A 21,566-nucleotide genomic window follows, 5' to 3' on the forward strand; every position below is an offset into this window, starting at 1 on the left:
CCTCCTTCCTTGTCCTTTCTGAAACATCTAAAGCCTGACACGCTAAGTAACCATTCCTGCCCGAGCCATCCAAGTCTCTATAATGGCCACAACATCATAGTTCCAAGTACTGATCCATGCTCTAAGCTCATCGGCTTTGTTCCTGATGCTTCTTGCATTAAAATAGACACATCTCAAACAATTGGTCTGAGCACATCCCTTCTCTGTCGCCTGCCTATCCTCCCTCTCGCACTGTCTCCAAGCTTTCTCTATTTGTGAGCCAACCGCCCCTTCCTCTGTCTCTTGAGTTCAGTTCCCACCTCCCCCAGAAATTCTAGTTTAAACTCTCCCCAGTAGCTTTAGCAAACCTCCTGATTTCTACATATGTATTTAGTATTATGATACTGTATTCACAAAACAATAAATTCTTTCCCAATGCACTTTAGTACATTCTTCCTATATACAAAAACAGTATTTTTAAAGACATAATGCAATGAAGTATTTTTCTCTTCCACAGAATTAACAATTCAAATTTAACAAAGAGAAACCTACCTTATCCATTGTGAGTTGTTTAAAAACAGGATAATACTTGTGCAGTCGCAACTTTTTAAGCCAGTCAAGAATTCCAATTTGTTCTGTATTTTGTGGACTCAAGTTCTCAGCATGTGGCCAAGCAACTGGTGCTGAGCTTCCACTGACAGTGTGTGGGCAAGAAGAAACAGAAACTGATGGCTGTAGTGTGTTATGGGAACACTGGATGCTGGCTACACCACATATTGGCCTGCAAAAACAAAAATGGATTTAGCACATTTTCTTTGATAAAACACATCCCTCACACAGTAATTACATGGAATAACATGGTAATGTGCCCAAGTAATTCTACAAACAACTCATGTTTAAGGTAGATTGCATTTTTCTGTCTTCATCCATAACATCTTATCAAGAGGATGTAAAACCAAAAAGCACTTGCGCCATTCAGTAATAAGTGAGAATACATTAACACACAAATCAAAGTCTGTTTTCATGATAGCTACCTATATGTTAATTCAGAATATAAATAATTTATATCAGATATCATTAAAAAGAAACCTTTGAGCTGAATTCTGCAGTTACTGGCAAAGAAATGCTGCTCACTGTAATTCTGCATATTTTTGGCTGCACACTCTACTCAGGCTTTTGAGTGGCAACAGGCTGTCACCCTCTACAGGATATCTATGACATCTGCATGAATGACAATGCTCTTTGAAAAATCATCACTGAGGCAGGCACAAGGACAAACTAAAAAGTATAAACCATTTAAATTCAATTTAACTCATGTATAGAGAGCAATATAATGAGCAAAATAAAAGAAAGGATTTAGAGAAAGAAAGAGACCATAGCTTCCAGATTTCCTGAATGACTAAGTATGAGTGTACTCCAGAAGCTGCAGGCTGATATCTTCCATTATAGTCATACTTGCGCTTAACCTCACCAATAATTTCAATATAAAATATAAATTTGTGAAATTAATCTTCACTTATTTTTAGTCCGAAACCTTTAAAGTGGGCAGAGTTTGTCAGATGCAGTTTAGAGTTTGTAATTGGCAACAAGACGACCAGCAGACTGTTGGGGGAGTTGCTCTGATTGGGGAGACAGATTGCTGATGGATTGGGGAAGTAGGGTGTGGGCATATATTAGCAGCTGGGAAAAACTGAGTCAGGTAATAGTTGGAGTAGGTGTTAAAATCAGAGTCAGTGGGCTTCAACAGAGATCAAATTATGAAATCACAGACAAAATGGAGAGGACTTAATATTTAAGGTAAGCACATAATATCCTTTACATTCTCTCAGTTTAGCTTTGAGGAGTGAAGACATGTTGGGGGGGGAGGGGGGGAGGATAGACACTTTATTGATCCCAAAGAAAACCACAGTGTCACAATAGAATTACAAGTGCACAGATATACAAAATACTAGAAGCAGAGTAAGAAAATATTTTAAAAATATTAAAAATTGGCACCCCAGGATAATGTGCTCCTGCAAAGTTTCTCTGCAATGTTCCAAAAGGATTGCTGCAAGGAAAATAATATCATTCTTCTATGCTCTGGGGAATAAAGCCCTAATCTATTCTATCTTTCCCTATAACTCAGGTCCTCGAGTCCCAGCAACATCCTTGTAAATTTTCTCTGTACTCTTTCAATCTTATTCACATCTTTCTCATATGTAGGTGACCAAATGTGCACAGTACTACGCATTAGGCCTCACCAATATTTATAGAACTTCAACATAACATCCGAACTCCTGTATTCAGTACTTGAATTTATGAAGACCAATGTGCCAAAAGCTCTCTCCAACCCTATCTACCTGCGACGCCATTTCCAAAGAGTTACGGATCCGTATTCCCAGATCCCTCTGTTCTGCTGCACAGTTCCATGCCCTATTACTCACTGTGTAAGTCCTAGCCTGGTTTGTTCTCCCAAAGTGCAACACCACTTATACACTCCCATTTCTAGTTATATTTTAGGTCAGCATTTTAATAAGAAGGATTCCTATATCTGAAATGTTACTTTTCTAACCAGAATATCACTATTCAATGGGATATAGAATATAGTGTGAGTCTTTGCTATGGTGAGTTGAATGACAGCAACAACACAGTTTAGGGTGCATTGAACTGCTCATTAAATAGTTCAGCTGTTAAATGGAAGAAGAAATCAAGTAAATGACTGCAGTCAAAATAATGCTAATTATTTGACACTTTTGTATCATATACCTGGAACTTAAATCATAAGCATAATAAAAGTTAGGTTCTACTCAATGGGTGACAAGAGTTTTCTTCTTCTTTTGAGAAGAATGTCTTAGTGTTATAAATGTTACACAATATCTCAGGTCAACAATTATCTCCATATTAACAATTCTTTTACACATACTGTAGCTCAAAGTATGCATCAAAATTTGCATCAGCATTTTAATCTATTGAGCCTTATTTTATAGCAGTCTGCTGTAAAAGTTTCACAAAGGCAGCAAATTTGAAAGCAAAATAATATTATTAGCTACTTTTGAATAGTTATTAGCACTTCTGCTGTATTTCTGGAGAAACAGAAATTGCCATTTATATAAAATGTGTTCTTGTACAGTCCACTACTGAGGGGCGATTTGGTTCCACTTCAATTTGCCTACTATTACAACAGGTCACAGCAGATGCCATTTCATTGGCTCTTCACTCAACCTTATAATATCTGGACAATGAAGATACATACATCCAGATTCTTTTCATTGACTACAACTCTGCTTTCAACACTATCATCTCCTCAAAACTAATTAATAAGTTCCAAGATCTAGGCATCCTTGTGCAACTGGATCCTCAATTTCTTCACTTGCAGACCCCAGTCAGTGCCGATTAGCAACAAAATCTCCTCCACAATCACCATCAGCACAGGTGCATCACTAGGCTGTGTACTTAGTCCCCTACTCTTATAGCAGGAGGCCAAGTACAGCTCCAATGCCATATTTAAGTTTGACTATTCTGGGCTGAATCAAAGATGGCGATGAATCAGCATGTAGAAGGAAGAGTGAAAATCTGGCTGAATGGTGCCACAACAACTTCTTACTCAATGTCATCAAAACCAAAGAGTTGACTACAGGTGGAGAAAACCATAAGCCTATGAGTCAGTCCTTATCAGGAGATCAGAGGTGGAGAAGGTCAGCAAATTAAATTCCTCGACATTGTCATTTCAGAGGATCAGCCCTGGGTCCAGCAAATAAGTCCCATTACTCAGAAGGCAGGACAGAGCCTCTACTTTCTTAGAAATTTGCACAGATTCAGCATATCACCTAAAATGTTAACAAACATCTTCTGATGTACAGTGGAGAGTAAGTATACTGACTGGTTGCATCATGGCCTGGTATTCAAACACCAGCACCCTTGAGTGGTAGTAATGGATATAGCCCAGTCAATCACGGGAAAAGCCTTCCCCACCATTGTGCACACTTACAAGGAATGCTGCTGTAGGAAAGCAGTATCCATTATCAAGGACCTCAACATCCAAGACATTACTGCTGCCATCATGAATGATCAGGGTCATGAACATTGGGGATAACTTAGCTCACTCCAGTAGTGAATTAATTCTACAACCTATTGACTCACCTTTAAAAGACTCTACAACTCGTGTTCTTGATGTTTATAGCTTATTTATTTATTTTTGATATTTGCACAGTTTGTTGTATTTTGCACATTGGTTGTTTGTTTGTCTTTGTTGCCCGTAGTTTTACATTGATTCTATTGTATTTCCTGTGTATGCCCGCAAGAAAATGAATTTTAAGGTGACATATAGTGACATACACATACTTTGATAATAAATTTACTTTGAACTTCTGAACTTTGAGTAGATGCTACAATTTTTTCCACAGATAACAAACTGCACAACCAGAAAACTATTTGCAAGTTCCTAAAGCTATTTTTAAAAATAAAACAGTGAATGAGTTTAAAGGTCTGCAAAAATATTCACAGATGATATTCAAATAAGTTTCAGTTCTTTTTTTTAATGTAATAGTACATGTTTTATATTGGGATGAAAATTTCTCAATTGTTTTCACTCAGTATTACTGAATTAAATAAATGGATCATATTTACAGTCAAAAATTGCTTATGGAATCAATGTGATTGTATCCTATAGGCATGAGTATTTGTCAATAAATGCTTGTAGTTTGTAATTCTGAAGCTTTTAATCCTAATACAGTACTTTATCACAAACTAACAAAGCTTATTTGAAATACAAGCCAAAGCCAAACTAATATCAAGCTATGGCAATGAAAAATGAGAATATAATTTTGTATTAATAAGTTTTTTTAAAAAGCCTTAAATTTTTTTTACAGTTTTTTTTATATTTTTGCATAAACATAACTAAACATCCAAATAACTGTATTGGGCAAGTTTACTGTATTCTTGTGGAGTAAAAAGCAAATTCAATGTATTTCAATGCAAGAAAAAAATTGATTAGAATGTAAACTGATAAGATGTTCAATAGGCAAAAATAATCAGATTTCTAATCTTCAAAATCTAATTCTTGATGAGAAAGGTGATAAAGTTTCAAATATGAGCAATGAGGAAAACAAGTTCTGCACAGGCACAAAAAATATTTTTAAAACATACAATTTGATTTGCAGAAGTAACATTAACATTTTTATGAATAAATGTACATAAGACCATAAGATATAGGAGTAGAATTAGGCCATTTGGTATTCTTCAATAAATCAGATTAATTATTAAATTATTAGTGACCATTCAGCCAATTATTTATATTTATTTGCTATAATGCTGCCATGCATAAATCTATACTTACCTTACAGCTGCACCATTGCTTGTGTTAGCTTTGTGTAACATTACTGGTATGGAATTGGTATCTGAATAGAAAAATAAATTACAACACATGTTAAAAGATGCAGCTTATGTATCTTTACTCTACAGATAGAACTCAAAGCTACACAACCACAATCATCATAAACATCTTCTTCATAGCAAAAATATAAAAAAAATATTTAGAGTACCTTTGTTGTTCATGCTTTCACATTTGTATAAAGAAAGTTCACCAGGAGAGAACTACTGTTTTTCAAACTCTGGTGTGAAATTTGTTGTACCCATGAAATGCAGTTACTCTTTCTTCTTAATATATGGTTTTTGACAAAGCTACACAGTAATGTTGTTGAAGTCAGGGGGCTAGAAATGCATTCACACAACTCCATACATATTGAACTGTACTGTTAAAAGTACATGAGTACTTTTAAAACTACATGAGTAGAACAATTTCGCCCACATTTCTACATGTCTTAAAATTAATCAAGAAATTTTGTTTATTCTTTTGCCAGGGTCTTAACTTTGCTTTACACTTTCTTCCCAAAATTAAAAATATATGTCAATGGTAGTGGAACATGCAAATGTTCATTTTTGGTGGAATTTTCAAACTCACAAATCTGGAAAAAAAACTGTTCTTCGGCAGTAGTCCTGCTGAAGGGTTTCGGCCTGAAATATCAACTGTACTTTTTTCCATAGATGCTGCTTGGCCTGTTGAGTTCCTCCAGCAATTTGTGTGTGTTGCTCGGGGATTTCCAGCATCTACAGATTTTCTCTTGTAAATGACTGTTCTTAGTTATTCACAAAACAACATGATCTTGCTTTTGCTGACATCTCGTGCTATTTAATGGATCAATGTAAAAACTACATTTTTAATCTTCCATGGGATCTATGAGCTCCTGTGACCTCAATCAGAAGTCACTTTACTTGTGTGAGTTGACTTCTTAGTCCTTGGAGGTCAAGATCATGTTCATTCTCAGCATTTCAGTTTCAGCAAAATATCAGCATATTTTTGCTATTAATGACCGTATCTCACAGTTAATTGCTGATTAGGATCATCCAAACTCAATAATTAATGAGAGAATATCAAAGCATTCTCTACAAATATCCATAATGAAATTAGTTGATTGCACTTCATAATTCTATGTATTGAACTCTTCTTGACTCCAGTGGACAGTGATAGAACTATCTGATCCATCTTTAAACATGGGATTGGTTAAGTAAAACAAGAAGTAAATGATGCTTTCTTTGTAACCTCTCCTTTGATTCAGAGTAACCTGAAATGATTTGAAGTGGAATCTTTCATTGCACCATGCCTGCATAGCCAATTCCTGGTGAGATTAGCTACAGCCAAAATGGCATGTAAAGGCCAGGAAATATTCATAGTTCCCAAGATATTTTCTACTTGTTAGAGTATTCAACAGGCAGAGTAGATTTTTCTAGAGAATCTTTACATAACAAGCATCTCCAGAGAAAGGCATACTTCATCATTCTCTGCCCACATCCTCCTCTTTGCACCTAATTTTACCTGAACTTGTTATCTCACTCCTGGAAGGCTTCTTGCAAAGGTTAGGTAAGATAATGAAGCATGCAGCAGATGACGATACTCAACTCCCTCAGGAAAGTACTGAAGAATTTAATCTCAAGTATTCCACAGATGCTGTCCATTGACTCCCAGATCTTTACTAGATAGCATTGTAAGAATGTACTGCTACACTAGTTGAACCACAGACAGGAATCAGAAACCAAAGAAGAATCTCTAAGGTCCAGCCCTTTCATGTGGAATGGTGGCTACATTTAATAGTGACAGCAATAAGTAATGTTTTTAATATGAACTCCTCAGATGGACAAAGGGCATAAGTGAGTGTAGTTGCTATTACTAAGGAGAAGGTGCTTGAGAAGCTGAAAGATCTGAAGGTAGATAAATTACCCGGATGAGATAGAACTACATCCCAGGGTTCTGAAAGAGGTAGTTGAGAAGATTTAGGAGGCATTAGTAATGATCTTTCAAGAATCACTAGATTCTGGAATATTTCCGGAGGACTGGAAAACAGGAAATGTCACTCCACTTTTTAAGAAAGGAGGAAGGCAGAGGGAAGGAAATTACAAGCAGTTAGCCTAACTTTAATGGTTGAGAAGATGTTGGAGTGCATTATTAAGGATAAGCTTTGCCCGAGATCTTGAAAGTGAAAAATGCTCTAAAAGAGGAGGAAGAGTGGATAGAGGAGATAAGAATAGAGGAACATCGGCCAATAATGATGAAGAGAGAACTTCTCAAGCAGCAGAAAACCCCACTGGCCTTCTTACTGGAAAGGTCTGCTTCAAAATGACATATATGACAGAGATCAGACATCACTGCTAGAATAATCATGGCATCTACAAAGTAGAATTCTATCACCACTGACTTGGAAAACATTAAACTCCGAATAACTCTTGGACATTAAGGTCTATCATAATGTACTTTTTAAAAAAAACTTGGGGAACCTGGACATATTTGCCCTGCCTCCAATCATCATTGTGGAGCTCTAGCTAATGTGTAACCATTGCAGAAACAAACTTGCTTGAGAGAGTTTAGATGAGGTGTACTCCAATAAAAACTTATTTGTCTTGTATGCTTCTGTGGTCACACAATTTACAAGAAGGTGTTCCAAATGAATTTATTTCTACCAATTGTAGAAATAATCTGGGGTCACATAATGGCCAATGTAACATAGAACATAGAATAGTACAGCACATTACAGGTCCGTCGGCCCACAATGTTGTGCCGACCCTCAAACCCTGCCTCCCATATAACCCGCCCTCCTTAAATTCCTCCATATACTTGTCTAGTAGTCTCTTAAACTTCACTAGTGTATCTGCCTCCACCACTGACTCAAGCAGGGCATTCCACACACCAACCACTCTCACCGTGTATTGAGGCTGTAATAGTATAATAGTTGTTACAAATGCAAAATACTGGAGTTCTGGTATAAACACAAAGAATGTTGAAAATACTAAGCATGTCAGTGATTATCTACAGAATAATCAGAACTTTCTCCAACTGGGAATCATTAGCAATACAAGCTTTTTAATGTGGAGAGTGGTGAACCAAAGCAAAATTCTATGATAGGGTGGCAGACAAGAGAGACCAAACAGTGGAAAGGGTAATAGTGCAAGATGATCGTAGGTGATGAAAGAGAACAAATGTTTGAAGAAGTGGCATTTGCAGAATAATTATGAGAAATCATCACAGGATTGTGGAGCAAATGCTAGAAATCTCAAATAAAATTGATGGAAATGTATTGACTGTAGTTCATTGAACCTGATGTGTCTGAAAGGCAATTATATAAGATAATAACTGGTATAGAGAGCCCTCTTCATATCGATAAAGTGCAAACATAAAAATAAAAGATAAAAAGCTGTTAGTTAAAACCAAGCTTAAATAAATAGGTTTTGAGCTGGTGTTTATCAACTAAATATCAACTTAGTAGAATTGAATTCCAGAGTTTAGGGGCATACTTCAAAAAAGCCAATTATCTTTGGAGGGACACTGTTTAAACTTAAGTGACCAGCAGAAAGAAGACCTGATTGTTTGAGCAGGACTATAAAACAAAACGGGTTCTGATGTACTCTGGTCCCAGACCATTAAGAGCTTCAAAACAAATAAGAGAACTTCAAAATCAATTTTAAAAGATACAGAAAGCCAATGCAAAGAAGACAGGGTGGGAGTGATATGCTCCCTCATCCTAGTTGTAGTTAAGAGTCTAGCAGCTGTGTTCTGAATGAGTTGAAGTTTGTAAATATTTATGTACAGAAGATGGAAGTACTTGAGCTCAGAACAAAACTGTTTTAAACAAAAAGTGGAGGGACTTGAGTGGGGAAAAAAGATGAAGAATTAATGTATCAGATGGTTGGAAAATCATGGTCACATTTCAGCTGTTTCAAAAAAAAAATGTGGTCATCCAATCTACTTTTGGCTTTGCTGAGAGCAGGATAAAACTGGCAACCAAGATGATAAACTCAGTATAAGAAGTGGAACTCTTTGCTATCAAAATACCAGCAAAAGAGGTAGGGGATATGTCATACACAAAAAATAAATCTGCAAAATAAAGCTGCAAAAGGTTTGTAAGTCTAGTCAGCTCCATCTTGGGCACTAGCCTACAAAGTACCCAGGACATCTTTAGGGAGCAATGTCTCTGTGGTGAACTAGATATACCTGTCTGACTGCTCCTGTGGCTCCTCCCACAGACCCTGCTAACTGCTCCTGTGGCTCCTCCCACAGACCCCTGTATAAAGGCGACTGTGGGCTGCTGCTCTCCCTCATTTTCCCCAGGATGTAGTGTTGTTTATTCTTCCAGTCAATAAAAGCCGATATCTCGCTTCCTAAGTCTCAGCGTGAGTTATTGATGGTGCATCAATTTTATTGACTGGAAGTTAAAACATGGAAACCATTTTACGCCCAGAACGCTTAGATTTGGACCCCCAAGACCCTGAAGCAGCTCTTGCCTTTGAACACTGGCTTGTATGCTTATAATCATACTTGGAGGAGGTTCGTGCCACCGACTCAGCTGTTAGGCTCAGACTTCTCCTCTCAAGGGTCGCCCCAAAAGTTTATTCATTCATCAGGGACCTCTCGACCTACGAGGGGGCGCTTGACGCCCTCAAAAGACAGTACCTGCGGCCGGTGAACGCAGTTTATGCCCAGCATCGCTTGGCAACACGAAAACAGCGGCCTACGGAGTCGACTGCTGAATTTCTCCGAGCTCTACAGGCACTCGTGCGGACTTGTGACTGCCAAACGCTCACAGCGGAACGGCATGCGGAACTCTTGGTCCGAGACGCTTTTGTGACTGGAGTCAGGTCAGTGTATTTGCGCCAGCGGCTGCTGGAAAAAGCTGATCTTACCTTACGCTCAGCGATAGAGACGGCTGATATGTTGGAAGCTGCACAGCTGTACGCCGAGGCGGTCCAGCCGCGCGATTCCCCGGTTCCGAGCGAATTCGCCAACGCCGCTGCCAGTCGCGGTATCACGAACTCCTCGAATTCGCCAGGCATAAAACTCTGTTACTTTTGTGGGCTTCAGAAACATTCCAGAAACAGCTGCCCGGCTCGCGAAGCGACTTGTTCCAGCTGCGGGAAGAAGGGCCATTTCGCCAAGGTCTGTAAATCTAAACCGTGCCTGGGGTCGAGCAGCGCTGCATCTGAGACCTGGGGGCCGCCATTTTGCATGCCCGGATGTGGACAACCATCTTTGCCGGCGTCACCATGCCCCGCCCCTACCTACCCGTGTGCGACCTGGGAGCCGCCATCTTGCATGCCCGGATGTGAGCGGCCATCTTTGCCGGCGTCACCAGGCCCCGCCCCCGACTCGCCCCGTTCAACGCTGGCTACCGTGACCCTCGATCAAAGCGCTCCGCAGCAGCTCGCAAGGTCGATGATGGACATCCTGGTGGAGGGGCACAGGACTAGCTGCCTGTTTGACACGGGCAGCACTGAGAGTTTTATTGACTCGGCCACAGTGCAACGCTGTGGATTCGTGACACGGCCGGCACGTCAGAAGATCACCTTGGCTTCTGGGTCGCATTCCACAGACATCCGGGTGGGTTGTGTAGCGACATTGGTGGTGCAGGGCACAGAGTATCGGAACTTTGCGTTCCTGGTCATGCCTCGACTGTGCGCACCTGTGCTGTTGGGGCTTGACTTCCAGAGCCATCTCAAAAGTGTGACTATGGCATATGACGGGCCCCTCCCACCACTCACTGTCAGGAATCCTCAGTTTGGTGGGACTTCGCCATATACTCCGTTACCACACGCACATACACACCGAACCACACATCCGCCCAGCACCATGCCGATAGCAGTGCTACTGACACTACTTGCAGCCTCTCCACCCTCAAGATCCCTCCCCCATCGCTGTTCACCAACCTGACCCCCGACTGTAAACCGGTGGCGACTAAAAGCAGGAGGTACAGCGCAGGGGACAGGGCCTTTATTCATTCAGAGGTGCAGCGGCTGCTCGGGGAGGGGATCATTGAGCCGAGCACAAGCCCATGGCGGTCCCAGGTGGTTGTTGTTCGGACTGGGCAGAAAAATAGGATGGTTGTGGACTATAGCCAGACCATCAATAGATTCACGCAGCTTGACGCGTACCCCCTACCCCGCATCGCGGATATGGTCAACCAGATAGCTCAGTACAAGGTGTACTCAACAATAGATCTGAAATCCGCTTATCACCAGCTCCCCATCCGCCCAGAGGACCGCCCCTACACCGCCTTCGAGGCGGGTGGCAGGCTCTATCACTTCCTGCGCGTCCCATTTGGTGTCACAAATGGGGTCTCAGTCTTCCAGAGGGAGATGGACCGGATGGTGGACCAGTACAAACTGAAGGCCACATTTCTCTATCTAGATAACATCACCATCTGTGGTCGCGACTGGTCGGATCACGACGCCAACCTCCAACGATTTTTCCAAGTGGCCGAAGCTTTGAACCTCACTTATAACAAGGACAAGTGTGTGTTCAGAACCACACGACTCGCTATCCTTGGGTATGTCGTGGAGAACGGGGTCATTGGCCCTGACCCCGACCGTATGCGCCCCGTTAGAACTCCCTCTTCCCACCACTCTCAAGGCCCTCCAGCGGTGCCTGGGTTTTTTTTCCTATTACGCCCAATGGGTCCTCCATTACGCAGACAAGGCCCGCCCCCTGGTCAGGTCTACCACTTTTCCCCTCTCTGCCGAGGCCCGCGCGGCCTTCAGCTGCATTAAAGGGGTCATTGCCAAAGCAACGATGCATGCGGTGGATGAGACCATTCCCTTCCAAGTAGAGAGTGACGCCTCTGACGTCGCGCTGGCTGCTACCCTCAATCAGGAAGGCAGACCAGTGGCGTTTTTTTCTCGTACCCTTCAAGGCTCTGAACTTCGGCACTCCGCGGTGGAGAAAGAAGCCCAGGCCATAGTGGAAGCTATTAGGCACTGGAGGCACTATCTCGCCGGCAAAAGGTTCACCTTGCTGACCGACCAGCGCTCGGTTGCGTTCATGTTCAGCAACCAACAGCGGGGCAAAATCAAAAATGATAAAATTTTGCGATGGAGAATAGAACTCTCCACCTACAATTATGATATCCTGTACCGGCCTGGCAGGCTCAATGAACCCTCTGATGCCCTATCCCGGGGAACGTGTGCTAGTGCACAGCTCGACCAGCTGTATGCCCTTCATGCCCATCTTTGCCATCCGGGGGTCACCCGATTTTACCATTTCATTAAAGCCCGGAACCTGCCGTACTCCCTGGAGGACATCAGGACGATGACCAGGGACTGCCAGATCTGCGCTGAGTGCAAATCGCACTTCTACCGTCCTGACACTGCGCAGCTTGTCAAGGCCACCCGCCCTTTTGAGCGACTGAGTGTTGACTTTAAGGGCCCCTTTCCCTCCACCGACCGCAATGTCTATTTTCTCAGTATTATTGACGAGTACTCGCGATTCCCCTTTGCCGTTCCCTGCCCCGACACTACTACCACGTCGGTCATAAAAGCCCTGCGCCAGCTCTTCACTCTGTTCGGATATCCCTGCTATGTCCACAGTGATAGAGGGTCCTCCTTTATGAGTGACGAGTTGTGCCGGTTCCTGCTAGCTAGGGGCATTGCTACTAGTCGAACCACGAGTTATAATCCCCGGGGGAATGGCCAGGTGGAGAGGGAGAATGCCACAGTGTGGAAGGCCACACTTTTAGCCCTTAAGTCAAAAGGGTTGCCGGTCTCCCGATGGCAGGAGGTCCTCCCTGAGGCACTCCACTCTATCCGCTCCCTGTTGTGTACGTCCACTAATGCCACCCCTCACGAACGCCTATTCTCTTTTCCCAGGAAGTCTGTCACTGGGACCACCCTACCAGTTTGGCTGACGTCCCCGGGGCCAGTGCTGCTACGTAAACATGCGAGGAGTAATAAGTACTCCCCGCTGGTCGAGAGGGTTCACCTCCTGCATGCTAATCCCCAGTATGCCTACGTGGTCTTGCCTGATGGGCGGGAGGACACGGTCTCTGTCCGCGACCTGGCGCCCGCCGGAGCAGCAGACCACTACCCCGAACATTCCACGGTAACTATGAACCCTGTACCCGAGGTGACACCGCACACACCGTGCCACACCCAGATTCCTCACGACGCTCATGTACCGGGCATCTCGTACGCGTCTATTCCGGGGACCTCGCACACACGCGAGGGATCCCTGACACCTCCAGTTGGGACAGAACCAACCCACTCTCCACCTCCGGTGCAAACACCACCTCCTGCACCTGTGCCATCACCACCTCCGGCACCTGTGCAATTGCAGCCGGAGCTACGTAGATCGCAGCGAACGATTCGACCACCTGATAGACTTAACCTGTAAATATACTTGGGGACTTTTTTAAAACAAAGGGGGGGTGAATGTGGTGAACTAGATATACCTGTCTGACTGCTCCTGTGGCTCCTCCCACAGACCCTGCTGACTGCTCCTGTGGCTCCTCCCACAGACCCCTGTATAAAGGCGACTGTGGGCTGCTGCTCTCCCTCATTTTCCCCAGGATGTAGTGTTGTTTATTCTTCCAGTCAATAAAAGCCGATATCTCGCTTCCTAAGTCTCAGCGTGAGTTATTGATGGTGCATCAGTCTCAGAACGGCAGCATCCATTATTAAGGACCTCCAGCACCCAAGGCATGCCTTTTGCTCACTGTTACTATCAAGTAGGAGGTATAGAAGCCTGAAGGCACACACTCAGCGATTCAGGAACAGCTTCTTCCCCTCTGCCATCTGATTCCTAAATGGACATTGAAGCTTTGGACACGACCTTTCATTTTTTAATATACAATATTTCTGCTTTTTCATATTTTAAAAAATCTATTCAATATATGTAATTGATTTACTTGTTATTTGTTATTGTTTTATTTTATTTATTATTTTTTTCTCTCTCTCTGCTAGATTATGTATTGCATTAAACTGCTGCAGCTAAGTTAACAAATTTCACATCACATGCCAGTGATAATAAACCTGATTCTGATTCTGATACAAGACATTCAATTGTCACCATTCTCAGAAAATGCTGCATCATATGACATCCGTATGACATAAATATGCCTTTACTTACATTCCTTGAGCAAAGAATCTTGAATCCAAGACCCCAGGGTTTTCATTGAATGAACGACAGCCCCTCAGTAAGCAACAAGCCCTTGAACAATACTGTTCTCCCCCTTTCTACATTTGCAGTGACTGTACCAAACATTAGTGTGTCCCTCAGAATGACAACCTGGGTTTGTAATGTTCCAGTGACAACAGACTATCAGGGACAGCATTGGAAGACCAGCAAGTTTTGGTTAGATCAGAGGAAATCTTTTACTGAGTTGATAATACTCCAGCAATACTTGCCATATGCCTTTACATGCCTAGACAGGAAAATCTCATAAAGCACAGAGTCTGTGTTAGATAACCTCTGAAAATAAACCTCAAAGAGCACAGCAATATTTTCCTCAAAAACAAAACACATAAAATAGAAAGAACATGTAATAAGGACTACTTAACTGGAAGGCAATGGTTTCCAGCAAAGAACATTTAAAATCCTAGTGAATTACACCTCAACACTCTGTTAAGATCTAGCTAAGTGTGTGAAAGAACTTTTCAGAAGAGACATCAAAGTGTGTATTTCCTGCTATTTGATGTCTGTGTTTGGATGCCAGTCTCTTCACTTTCTTGCATACTACATTCAGAAAACCGGGAATAAATTTCTAAAATTTGTGCTACTCGCATAGCAAATGCCTGACTGCTGATTCGGTTTTTTTGATGAAATCCTATTGCATTTCATGCAAAAACACAAAACAAAAAAAACTGTATCAAGGTACTTACTCAGATGCTGGCTGGTCTGATTAACTGTTGTGGTGCTGAAAAATTTCTGTATGTGGTCAGTTTTGATCATATGAGAAGGCAAGGATATCAAATATCTGACAAAATATAAATTCAGTAAGATAAATGTACAGGACAATTAATATTGCAATGGTTCCATTTTGAAATACTGATTACAAAATACAATGGTCAATTAAGTTAAAGCATACTAGCTGTTTATAGTAATATCATCTGTAATCAACACTCAGAGGAAAGGGCCTTTACACTAACAAAATTAAGATATTGGGCTTTTCCTGCAATAAGAGCACAACCAATACAAAGGGGAAAATGTTTCTTAAGCAGACAGCTTACAACATTAAAAACTTACAAACATAAACATAACTATTAATTTGAAATCACCCCCAAAAGAAGTTTAAAAGCTCTTTTCTGGCTTTAAATATCAGTTGAACTGTTGTATACTGTGGTCGGTAGTATACATTTGTAGCTTGAATTAGGTTTGCATGTAGAGTTCAGAGTAGCGCTTAATGCACTCTCTATCTCATTTATAGATTGTTGTTCTTGGGATTATGTCAGTTGGGATTTCATTTTTGTCAGCTCTTTCTGTGTAATAACAGCATCCAGAAAAACTGTAGTCAGACACAGGTTCTGGACACCTTTATGATTATGCCCATAAAGTGGTGCTCCAGACAAATGTTAAGAATATTAAAAATTCTAACACATGTGTTGTAATCAGACTGGACATGTTACTTTGTTTATCAGCTGAATCTAAATTGTCTCTTTTTAGAAGTGTAAATGAGCTCAGTCTAAGTAAGAGGTTTGTGCAAGTTCATTTTAAAAGTGTATTTGTTTAATTTACTTTTAATTTCCCAGCTAATTGGGTAACCCGCTAGAAGCAAGGTGATTCAAGTGGGAATATAATTGTTAATATGCCTAACAATATGGTATGTTTTAGTACATCTTCCAAGGTTGGACTTTGGTGAGTAAGGAACCTCAGAGAGGATGTAGTGATAGTGACTAAATAAATTAACTTAATTAAATAAGATTTTAAGATGGCCAAATCAGATGATGCACTGCAGCTGTAGAACATGGAGATGATGGAAAACAATTTGAATCCCTACCAACCATATCGGTGGTAAACGTCTGCATCTTGAAAAGCACCACATTGGATTTAATGAGGAGGAGTCTGAGATTTGAATACTGCAATGCATCAATGAGAAAATTACTTGGATATATTGTTTAAGGAGCAGCTACACCCCTGAGATTAAGTACTGTTAGATCAAGAGTTAGAAAAACATTTGATTACAACAGCAGGGCAGACATGGGTAACCCAGAAGGTATTGTCAGGGGTTTCAGCCCTTGCATTTGTCCAATGAGTATGAGCTTCTTCCAGCCTTTGTGCATGAGAGCAAAATCCTCAAGGCAAACAAGCAAAGTGACAACAGCATAGTGGAGCTGCTTCATGTTGGAGAAAACAAAATGTTGTTATCGGGATCAATATAATTTGAGATTTAGGGTGAAAGCCTAAGGCCTGAAGATTGTTTTGCCTCCCTGAGACTAATGTTGAAGATAGTTGCTTGGGGCTGGAAAAGCACTTGGTGGAAGATCGTGATATTGGTAGGATAAAGAAACAGGTTCCCCTGAAGGGATATGAGCAGCAAGAGATCAAATTTAAAAGCAGAAAAACAAAGGCAATAATCTCTGATTTATTAATAATTTCAAATGCAAATTGGCCAAGGATAAATAATATCAGAAAATCCTGCCTGGCTCATGGATGCTGTGGGAGAAATGGGTTTCAGTTATGAGGCTCTGGCATCAGTACTGAAGAAAGATAGGTCTGTTACATTGCAACAACAAATAATCAGCTGGAGGAACATCTGTAGAAGGGAAGGAACTGTTGACATTTCAGGTCAAAGCCCTTCATCAGGACTCACTGGGACTGCCCCATGGGAATAAGCTTCATTTGAATGGGGTCAGGCCAGTATCTCAGAAAAAATAAGGCTTAAAACAAGATAGTTAGGGGTGGGTGCGGGGAAATTTATAAACTTAGAGAAAAGATGTATAGTGGTATATGGTAGCAAAATGGAAATAATAGCCATAGTCTGCCAGGAAGGGGCAGAGGGACAGTGTAAACATAAAAGAATACTTCTAATCAGAGGGTTGGAGTAGAGGGTAAATGGCACAGACAAAATTGAAGGTATTTTATCATTCATATATCACACATATAACAATATGTGAATAAGTAGTGTAATGCCCTGATTCAGACTTCTACTGTTATGCTGTGAGATAGTTTATTTTAGCAGTTTTTTGTAAAATCAGTGTGCCATGCTGCAAAGAGTGTTTTGGCTTCAGCTGAAGATAAGGAGCCATGTTGTCCAACTTAGAAATGTGTGTCACCCAATCAAGATTGTGGGATGTGAGAGGTTCTAGAACTATGGGGAAGAGTTTGCTTAACGGCAGTACTCTGGCTTTTGGCCTTTTGGCAGGAGCTGCAGAATGGGGCCCAAGATGCTGCAGAATGCCATTAGAGAGTCCCCATTGCAAGAAGTGCTTTGTGCAAATGAATGGCTCCAGGGAGGAAGGGCTGAAACTCCCGAGAGACAGTCAGTTAGTTCGAGATGTCATCGAGGAAAGTTTGGAATGTGATGGCTGCTTTCAAGTAGACTGTGGCTCTAGAGCATGAGTAAAGAGATACACCCATGGCTACTCCAGAATGAGCTCCAACGTTTATGTGCACATTGAACTGTAATGGCCCCTTTTATTTTTCTTTTACTGTAACATCTTTATTACAGTTGAAAATTTTGTAAATATACTTTCATAATTTTATGCTGGTGTACAATCTGTCAATTCTGGACTATCGATAATTGTGTATAGGCAGTATTTACACAGCATTCACTCAATCAGAACATCACAACATTCCTGTCTGGTTGAACTCCAAATCAGAGCAATCAGAGAAAGATATTGTTTATGAACGGTAGCCTTCTCACCGCTGAGTCATGTGGCTGTTCACAGTTAGCCAAGGTAGTGTACGAGCCCCAGTGAGAGGGTTACAGCAGCACAAAAGGAAATAAAGTAGTGTGAATAGTCATTATATAGAAATATTTTATAAGTGAACAAGATTGAGTTAAACATTCTAAGCTGTTTAACTTGTGGGAGAGATGGGTAAAATGAAAGTGGAGCAGATATTAAGGAATGTGATAAAAGCAGCAGAGAAGAAAGATCTTTGTTCAGAAAATAAAGTTAATAAAGTTTGGACGGAGATACTTGTTTTTGTTCTTTTGTTTTTAAGTCTCCTAACAGTAATGCAGGGCACAGTATGAATTAGGCAGTTAGATGAGCAATGTAACAAGGATAATAGAACAATCACAGGAGACTTTATATATAGACCCCTAATAAGTAATTGTAGTATGAAGGACTAATTCATTGTTTTTTTTGACGATCAGTACATTTAAGAAACAAGGGAACAGACCATTTTAAATTGAGCATTGTGCAAAGAAAAAGAAAACAGAGGATCTGGTAGTTAAGGTGTTTCTTGATTACATCTCCTTCCACCCTGTATGTTGTACGGGTGATAAATGTTCTTTGAACTTTGAACTTCTTTGAACTTTGATCTGCTTGGGGGTGGGGGGGGGGTTCTATTCCAGGATATCTGTAAAATGTCCTTTTTCAGGAAACATGGGAAACTCTATCTGTTCTCTTTAGAGGGAGGAAGGCGAGAGCACAAGTTCAAGAAATTGAGAAAATGAGAAAGGGGTCTCAATTATTAACAGAAGGATAAGGACTTCCTGAAAATGGAAAGTTCAGTGTTCATGTTAGGCTGTAGATAATCCATGTAGAATATGAGGTAGTCCACAATCACATAATTCACCTATCAGATTCACTCCCCCATCTGGTTCCATTTGCCATCTTTCTTAAATAATTCCCATTATCATCTGACTAATTATCAGATTCAGAAGCAATTTATTTTAATTGCCTATATGACGTGAAATTTGGGTTTTTTTGTGGTGGAGGTACAATGCAATGACATAAAATGTTCATAAAATCTTATGAGATTCCAGCAGCCATAGCTTTTATGTCCCAACTTATTACCGTTCAGTCTCTTTATGCACCATGTCCTCCGCCCCCCCCCCCCCCCCCAATCCAGCTCTATCTACCCATCATTCCTCATCCCTCCTTGGTCCACATCATCTGCTGACCCCTGTCTTACCCTACTGTGCTCCTCTTTATTCCGACTATCTTCCCTCTCCATTCTCAGTTCTGATGCAGGGTCTTGACCTGCAATATTAACAATTTCTCCCCCGTCACCTGCCCCCATTCCCCACCACAGGAGGTTATTATTTTCTTTCCTCCAGTAATTCCAATAGGAAACATTTTTGGACTGGGGGCCTGTAACTAGTAGGGTACCACATTCAATCATGGTGAAGCCCTAGCTGTTCAAAGATTTGAAATTGGTGACTAAGTACAATATATCCATATTTTCAGTCGATACAAAGCTGATGATCAATTAAGATCTATAGAACTGAAAGAAGACCTTTCTGCTGACAAGGCTGACAAGACCCTTGGCTGACAAGGGAAATTAGGGATAGTATCAAGTCCAAAGAAGAAACATATAAATTAGCAAAAAAAAGCGGCACACCTGAGGACTGGGAGAAATTCAGAGACCAACAGAGGAGGACAAAGGGCTTAAGTAGGAAAGGGAAAAAAGATTATGAGAGAAAGCTAGCAGGGAACATGAAAACTGACTGTAAAAGCTTTTATAGATATGTGAAAAGAAAAAGATTGGCCAAGACAAATGTAGATCCTTTACAGTCAGAAATAGGTGAATTGATCATAGGGAACAAAGACATGGCAGACCAATTGAATAACTACTTTGGTTCTGTCTTCACTAAGGAGGACATAAATAATCTTCCGGAAATAGTAAGGGACCGAGGGTCTAGTGAGATGGAGGAACTGAGGGAAATACATGTTAGTAGGGAAGTGGTGTTAGGTAAATTGAAGGGATTAAAGGCAGATAAATCCCCAGGGCAAGATGGTCTGCATCCCAGAGTGCTTAAGGAAGTAGCCCAAGAAATAGTGGATGCATTAGTGATAATTTTTCAAAACTCCTTAGATTCTGGATTAGTTCCTGAGGATTGGAGGGTGGCTAATGTAACCCCACTTCTTAAAAAAGGAGGGAGAGAGAAACTGGGGAATTATAGACCGGTTAGTCTGACATCGGTGGTGGGGAAAATGCTAGAGTTGGTTATCAAAGATGTGATAACAGCACATTTGGAAAGAGATGAAATCATCGGACAAAGTCAGCATGGATTTGTGAAAGGAAAATCATGTCTGACGAATCTTATAGAATTTTTTGAAGATGTAACTAGTAGAGTGGATGGGGAGAGCCAGTGGATGTGGTATATTTAGATTTTCAAAAGGCTTTTGACAAGGTCCCACACAGGAGATTAGTGTGCAAACTTAAAGCACACGGTATTGGGGGTATGGTATTGATGTGGATAGAGAATTGGTTGGCAGACAGGAAGCAAAGAGTGGGAGTAAACGGGACCTTTTCAGAATGGCAGGCAGTGACTAGTGGGGTACCACAAGGCTCAGTGCTGGGACCCCAGTTGTTTACAATATATATTAATGATTTAGATGAAGGAATTAAATGCAGCATCTCCAAGTTTGCGGATGACACAAAGCTGGGCGGCGGTGTTAGCTGTGAGGAGGATGCTACGAGGATGCAGGGTGACTTGGATAGGTTAAGTGAGTGGGCAAATTCATGGCAGATGCAATTTAATGTGGATAAATGTGAGGTTATCCACTTTGGTTGCAAGAACAGGAAAACAGATTATTATCTGAACGGTGACCGGTTAGGAAAAGGGGAGATGCAACGAGACCTGGGTATCATTGTACACCAGTCATTGAAGGTAGGCATGCAAGTACAGCAGGCGGTGAAAAAGGCAAATGGTATGTTGGCATTCATAGCAAAAGGATTTGAATACAGGAGCAGGGAGGTTCTACTGCAGCTGTACAAGGCCTTGGTGAGACCGCACCTAGAATATTGTGTGCAGTTTTGGTCCCCTAATCTGAGGAAAGACATTCTTGCCATAGAGGGAGTACAGAGAAGGTTCACTAGATTGATTCCTGGGATGGCAGGGCTTTCATATGAAGAAAGACTGGATCGACTAGGCTTATACTCACTGGAATTTAGAAGATTGAGGGGGGATCTTATTGAAACGTATAAAATTCTAAAGGGATTGGACAGGCTAGATGCAGGAAGATTGTTTCCGATGTTGGGGAAGTCCAGAATGAGGGGTCACAGTTTAAGGATAAAGGGGAAGCCTTTTAGGACCGAGATGAGGAAAAACTTCTTCACACAGAGAGTGGTGAATCTGTGGAATTCTCTGCCACAGTAAACAGTTGAGGCCGGTTCATTGGCT

The 21,566-nt window shown here is 41.3% G+C and overlaps 1 protein-coding gene across 1 annotated transcript in view; it reads right to left on the bottom strand.

Moving 5' to 3' along the window:
- Positions 1 to 21,566, bottom strand: part of zcchc14 (zinc finger, CCHC domain containing 14) — a 117,897-nt gene that overhangs the window by 38,956 nt on the left and 57,375 nt on the right. The window contains exons 6-8 of the mRNA XM_073070163.1: positions 15,151 to 15,245; positions 5,294 to 5,354; positions 532 to 760 (exon numbers count right to left, since the gene is read on the bottom strand). Coding sequence (XP_072926264.1) covers positions 532 to 760; positions 5,294 to 5,354; positions 15,151 to 15,245 — 385 coding nt within the window. The remainder of the gene's footprint in view (positions 1 to 531; positions 761 to 5,293; positions 5,355 to 15,150; positions 15,246 to 21,566) is intronic.

This window comes from Hemitrygon akajei, chromosome 17, assembly GCF_048418815.1.
Source record: "Hemitrygon akajei chromosome 17, sHemAka1.3, whole genome shotgun sequence".
Taxonomy (NCBI): domain Eukaryota; kingdom Metazoa; phylum Chordata; class Chondrichthyes; order Myliobatiformes; family Dasyatidae; genus Hemitrygon; species Hemitrygon akajei.